The sequence below is a fragment of the Cololabis saira genome, chromosome 10 (genome assembly GCF_033807715.1).
Source record: "Cololabis saira isolate AMF1-May2022 chromosome 10, fColSai1.1, whole genome shotgun sequence".
Taxonomy (NCBI): domain Eukaryota; kingdom Metazoa; phylum Chordata; class Actinopteri; order Beloniformes; family Belonidae; genus Cololabis; species Cololabis saira.
This window is the reverse complement of record NC_084596.1, coordinates 42,088,755-42,095,737: the sequence shown is the minus strand read 5'-3', so window position 1 is coordinate 42,095,737 and position 6,983 is coordinate 42,088,755. Positions and strand designations below refer to the sequence as shown.

Sequence of the window (6,983 nt, the reverse complement as noted above, 5' to 3'; positions counted from 1 at the left end):
CCTTTCGGGTCATGTGATCACAGCTGAGGGCAAATCCCTCTCACCCAAACTTTGCACGAAAAAACAACTTATTCCTGGGAATGTGTTCATATTGTGGGAATTTTGTATCAAACTCGTCTGTTCTTGAAGCCCCGTTGTCTTCTCTTATCCATGAGAAAAGTCTACAGCCTTCAGACCTTATTACATGGACCCCAGAAGCAGAGATGGCTTTTACTGAACTGGAAGTGTCTCTTCAAACAGCTTCTAGTTCAGGACTTCCTGATCCAGGTAAACTTTTCCTTCAAACTGTGGATGAAAAACATGGTTCCATGACTTCTGTTCTTCTTCAAAAACATTATTCCACCCAGACTGCTGAACTCATGCATTAACTGAGGCATGCAAACTAGCTGCAGGTATGTCTGTAATCATCTACGGACTCCAGATATGCATTAGGTTTCGTTCATGACTTTGGAGCATTGTGGAAACACAGAACATTCTTGAAATCTGATGGTCAACCCATTTGAAATGCACCACAAGTTGCGTCTCCTCTTGAAGGTATTCTGCTCCCTTCTGCCATTGCTGTGTGTAAGTGTCAGGCCCACACTTCTTCTTCTGACCCTATTAGCCAAGGCAACAGTAGAGCTGATGCAACTGCCGAGTCTGCAGCCAGAAAAACCTTCTTGTGTCTCAACATTTTTCTTTCAGCCCCTACAGGTGAAGGTCCTTGTTCCTCCCCTGAGCTCCAGTCGTTTGCAAGTCGTCTGCAAGACTGATCGGTCCAGAAACTTCATGATTACAGACGTCAGGGCAATGGCTCTGTAATCATGGAGGTTGTCGATGGTGGTGGGGACGGAGGCATGTGTCCGGGAGAGATTGAAGAGTTGAAGAGTTGAAAAAAAAAAAAAAAAAAAAAAAAATCACTGGGTTTGTATGTGTATATTTATGTATGTGTACGCATATGTATGCATATATATATATATGTATATATATTAAATATAGTAATAATGCACATGTGTATGCTTTTGGTTTCTACCGTCATGGTATCAATCATTACAGTAATATGTGTGCAGACAAGGGAAAAAAAAAAAAAAGAAGAGTTGAAGAGTGGATGTCCCTCCATATCTGCTGTGGGTTATTGTCCTTCAGGTTTCCCTCCATTTTCCTTGGCCTGTTTGGAGGCCCTGCATCCCTAAGAATATTAACTTTCATATCCAGCAACAAAAGTTTTTATCAACATCCTTTACCTCCAAAAAAATGTTTCTTTAATTCTGAATGACAATAAAATGTTTGAATATATAAAAGAAGAAAACCAGACTGGAGGAAAAGTGTTTAAACACGTGACTTCTTTCCTCTTTGAAAACCTCACTACATGTCATGTAAGCATCTTCCTGTAGGGGGCGGTGTGACGTCACTCCCGAGACTCCTGATCTTCACTGTTTCCAGGTCCTGAGGTTGCAGACGTGAACCAGGCAGTGGTGGAGCTCCACTTTGAACCTTGGGGGGGCCAGAGGGGGCCAGGGCTATTTCAGGGGGTCCACATACTTTTAGTATTAGTTTCTTGAACAATCAATTGCAATCGGAGTCTCTAAATGTTGAAATGTACATATTAAGCACAGGAGATGACATTTGTGTATATATAAATTTAACTTTATTCACACTGTAGAACAGGGGTAGGCAATTCCGGTCCTCGAGGGCCGGTGTCCTGCATGTCTTAGATGTTACCCTGCTTCAACACACCGTGATAAAAGTACCTGTGTCATTAACAGAATTGTGCAGCCCTGGATGACAAGCTGATGACGATGATTAATTAGAATCAGGTGTGTTAAAGCAGGGAAACATCTAAAACATGCAGGACACCGGCCCTCGAGGACCGGAATTGCCTACCCCTGCTGTAGAAAATGTAAAAAAAAAAAAAAAAAAACAAAGACATTTGTCCCTTTTTTTGCAAGTCTTTTGTTTCATCTGCAAACACACTGAACACTTACTTTTCTTTCACTTCTTTTATGATTTCACTCTGTACCATCTCAGCTAAGCCCTGAAGAATCTCATTTTGGATTTGGTGACTTGTGTACTTTGCGTTCCCACATGAATCCAGCCTTTTTTCAATAAATTGGTCATGCTTTGCTATTTCCTCCAATATGGCCAAAACGTTTCCCTTATTCTTTGGAATCCTCAGACTCTCGACGTTGACCCCTCTGTGCTATATTTTGGGTTGCAATCAAAATAAGCACATTTTTTTCAAATAATGTTGATTTTCTTCCAGTTTTTCTTTGTCGATTCTCATTTAAAGAATTTAACATGGTTGTGTTCCTCTCAGTAGTTTTTTATGTTGACTCCATGCATACATTTCATACATAGCACCAACTACTGTACAGGAGGGACGTAGCAGTCAGGAGTCACTGATTTCAAAACGTAACTGGCTCCTTTCAACAAGACGTGCACGGTGCCCTGATATTTCAATCTGGCACTTGGGGGAGAAGGTCCTCGCTGCAGCACCGCGGAAGGGGGCGGGGCGTCGGACATCACAGGGGCGGGGCGTCGGACATCACAGGGGATGGATGGATTGTTTTTTAAATGTTTTTTAAATGTTAAAACATTTTAAAAACTCTGTGGAAAGTGTGTGGGGAGCTTTTGGGCGGAAAAGTTGCAACTGAACTGAAGTCCTGCTACTGAATTCACTGTGAGCCACTGGTATAAATGGAGTCATCTCTTGAGTTTTCCAACTCTCTGGGCAGCGTCTCCTCACTGCTGACTCGCTGAATGAATAAACACATTAACACAAAACACCTGCTTTTGTTGTCCTTGTCCCTCTTTTGTTTGTTGAAAAAATGTAATTTGTATATATGGAATCATTACTACCAATGATTTTTAGTGCTAGCCTACTCATCACACTCAATACCCAATGACAATCTATATATTTTTATTATAATTATGTAATATTAAACATAATAATTATATTACAAGTATGTTTTATAATCTTATATAATATCTATCTTTGCATATTATGAGTATATATATATTAGTGTCACCTTTTGAGTTTAATTACTGAAACAAATTAACTTTTGCACGGTATTCTTATTTTCGGAGATTCATCTGTATAATGATGACTTTGAATATAAATTTGCATTTGTAATTCTTGGAAATGGTCACCAGATGGTGCTGTGTCATTTTGATATCACGCCCCGCCCCCTTCCGCGGTGCTGCAGCGAGGGGTACTAGACTTGGGGGGGGTTATCACATTTCAGGGGGGTCCAGTGCCCCCCCGGCCTCCCCTCTAGCTCCGCCCCTGGAACCAGGATAAAATGTTCAGGAAAGAAAGTTACATGAAGAGCAGAAACACTAAAGAAAGAAGTAAAACATAAATATTGTAAATGATGAATGTGAAGTGTTATGAAGTGACGCTCAGCAGTCTGCAGCTTGTGATAAACCAGCGTTTGCTGAACCCAGCAGTCACTTCCACTTTACCACAGGCTGATATGTTCCCCTGAACTTAACCCTGGAGAGTGGAGGTCACATGTTTCTGCTGGAGCTTCTCTTTCTCCACAGTCTGCAGTCAGAGTCTCCGGATCTCAAAGCTTCCAATCAGTTTTTCACCTTTTAAATCAACCTGATTCAGAAAAACATCCACGTATTAATATTATTATTAACATTTTAACTGAAACAAATCTTCTAAACATCAGTGTGGACACCAGTGTGATCCTGGTCTGGGGAAGTTCTAGAAACCTGGGAACACAGGAGTGACGACCCGAGCTGACTTTACATCCCCAGAGGTCCAGATGAGCTTCTGTCTCCATCATGATTCATTTTTATTGCTGCTTCTGTTCACCTGCACATTGAAACTCAAAGTTTACTTGACCCTTGCTCTCAGGCTTCACGGCCCATTAAAAGTCAAACATTTACTACATCTAGTGTCACAACGTGCACTCAGTTGTCAACACGCTGACGGTAAAGTGAGCCATCTTGGGAGGTTTCCTGATCACGTTCCCAGACCTCCACCCTGCAGAGTGAAGCTGAACCGCTGCACCGCCCTCTGGTACCGTCCAGCAGCATCTTCCAATCAGAACATGTTCCTGCAGCGGCTCCTGCACCCAAGACGGCTCCTTTTAACTGAGATTACACTGTTTAATTCACTTATTTCATCTTTATTTACCAGGAAAAGAGGATTGTGGAGATTTAAAGCCTCTTTTCTGAGTAAAGTCTGGCCAGAACAAGAGCAGTAAAATCAGTAAAGACACATTTAAATCCAGAAATATGATCTGTTGTGAACATGAACTCTGTACTTTGTGATGTTTCAGGAGGAAAACTGCCTCAGTTTTACTTGAATATTAGATTCATGTTTTCTCCCTCAGATCTGAGTCAAATCCTGGAATGAAGACTGAAGAAAACACTTTGTTAGAACATCAGAAGTTTTATTTCTTACTAAATATTCAGATTGTTAAACATGAAACATCCTCAACAGATTTAGACATCAACAACATGTGATCTGCAGATCTAGTCTGGTCCTGCAGCTGCAGCGATGACTACCGGCCCCAACACACTAGTTTACACCAACTAGAGGCTTTACTGAACTGTTTGCTGCGTTGCTGCAGTCACTAACATTTCTGGAATCATTCACTTTGTTCTCGTGTCTAAAAAATATTTTCATCTTTAGAAAACAAGAACAATTGGTTTGTTAATGAACGAGGAAACCAGTGTGAATGCAGACATGATATCAGAGATGAAGAGGAGAAGAAAAGAGAAATACAACATAGAAACACATCAAAACTAATAGTTAACAACAATTACAACACAGGCTTATTTCTGTGTTTTTATAATGAAATAGAAGATGTTAATATTATTAATATTTCCCAGGTGAAACTACAAAAGAACAACTTCCACCTCCAAAGGAGGAAATAACAACAAAACATCAACTTATAGAACAAAAACATCCCTCTATCCATCAGAGTTTGAGACGTTCATCTCTGAGAAGAAAAGAAAATCAATAAAAACATGAAAAGTAAATACGTCTATTTGAGTTTACAGAACTCAGCTGAGTATCCATCAGTGTTACCAACCGCGACTCCAGCGTGTAGCGGCTGAGTGAAGGAGGTCTGGACTCTGTGGAGGAGGGTCATGGTTCCAGAGACGCTGTAGAAGGACAGAACACCTGCTCTGTGATCCAGGTAAACTCCTATTCTGGAGCTCTGAGGACCTGAGATGACGGTTCTGATGTCGTTGTACCAAAATACATATCTGTCTGAGGAACAATATAGTGACCAAGATTTGTCATTAAATCCAAATGCACTTTCCTTCCACTCCCCCCCTGATCTGCTGATATTCTTGTATGAAACTGCTACATAAACTCCACCTGCTTTCTTCTCCACCTCCCAGTAATGACGTCCAGTCAGACTCTCTCTACTCAGGACCTGAGGAACATTAGTGAATCTGTCTGGATGACTAGAATAAGACTGATGTTTCTTCATTAAAGTCACCTTTCTGTTCTCCTCTGACAGTAACAGCCGTGTGTTTACTGTGTTTGGATCCAGAGTGATTTCACATGAATATTTCAAGAATCCAGCTCTGCTCTTTGGTTCTAGTTGTGACAGTAAAACATCCACATCAGTGATGGTCAGTGAGACGTTTGTCCACGTGTCTCTCAGGATGTCCTGTAGTCGACCCCTGACCTCTGACACAGCTGCTGTCACATCCTGAAAGTACCTGAGAGGACGGATGCTGATGCTAGAGGAGTGTGTGGACTCACTGAGTGGTGGCAGTGAGGGGCAGTTGTGGAGGAACTGGTTGTGGTCCTCGATGTCTCTGAGCTGCTTCATCTCAGCGTCTCTCCTCTTCAGGTCACTGATCTCCTGCTGCAGCTTCTCCTCCAGCTCTCTGACTCTCCTCACTTCAGTTTCCTGCTGGGATCTGATCTGCTGCTTCACATCAGAGCTTCTTTTCTGGAGGAGAGAGATCAGCCCAGTGAAGATCTCCTCACTGTCCTCCACTGTTTTATCAGCAGACTGATTGATGGCCTCCACCTCCTGCTGAAGCAGCTTCACATCTTTCTCTCTGACTTGGATCTGCTGCTGGATTTGTTGTCGACTCACCTCCATCTCTCTCTGTCTCTCCGTCCTTTTTGCTGCAGCTGAGACTGTGTCGTGGCCTTTATGTTCATCCACAGAGCAGAGATAACAGATACACTTCTGATCAGTACGACAGAACATCTTCATCACCTCACCGTGACGGGGGCAGATGTTGTCCTGCAGGTTCTTGGAGGGATCCACCAGCTTGTGTTTCTTGAATGTAGATGAATCACGGTGGGGTTGAAGGTGTTTCTGGCAGTAAGAGGCCAGACAGACTAAACAGGATTTGATGGCTTTCAGTTTTCTCCCAGAGCAGACATCACAGGCCACATCTTCAGGTCCAGCATAGCAGTGATCAGCAGGAGCAGCTTGGAGTCCAGTCTTCTTCATCTCCTCCACTAAAGCTGCTAACATGGTGTTTTTCACCAGCACAGGCTTTGGTATAAATGTCTCTCTACACTGAGGACAGCTGGGGATTTTCTTCTCTCCTTCATCCCAGTAGGTTTTAATACAGTTCATACAGTAACTGTGTCCACAGGGAATAGCCACCGGATCCTTTAAAACCTCCAAACAGATGGAACAAGAAAAGGTTTCCTGGTCCAGCTGAACTCCTTTCTGCGCCATTTCTCCTCTCGATCACTGAGACTGAAGTTTTTACTTCCTCAACACTGATACTAGTCTGCAGATCTGCAGGGGAGGGAACAAGGAAACGTGTCCAGAGTGGAGCTGCTGGTTTATGAGGCTCAGAGTCCATGAGGAGAAGTTGTCTGAGATAAAAACCCTTTAACTCTTTCAGAACAGGAAACGTGCCTGTTTAAAAACTAATGTCAGGCTCCCGTTCTAGGTTTCCAGATCGTTTTAACGCCAGTTTCTCAACAATGATACAATAGATAAATGTTTAATTTTGTCGCAAAGTGTTGGCAGTGCAGGTTCACATAGAAACTG

At 42.4% G+C, this 6,983-nt stretch overlaps 1 protein-coding gene across 1 annotated transcript; it reads right to left on the bottom strand.

Annotated features, from left to right (window-relative positions):
• Positions 1–4,366: 4,366 nt before the first annotated feature.
• LOC133452110 (tripartite motif-containing protein 16-like) lies at positions 4,367–6,725 on the bottom strand. The gene has a single exon (XM_061731316.1). It carries the CDS (start codon positions 6,660–6,662, stop codon positions 4,986–4,988), a length of 1,677 nt encoding a protein of 558 aa, XP_061587300.1. The 5' UTR covers positions 6,663–6,725; the 3' UTR covers positions 4,367–4,985.
• Between the last annotated feature and the right edge of the window lie 258 nt (positions 6,726–6,983).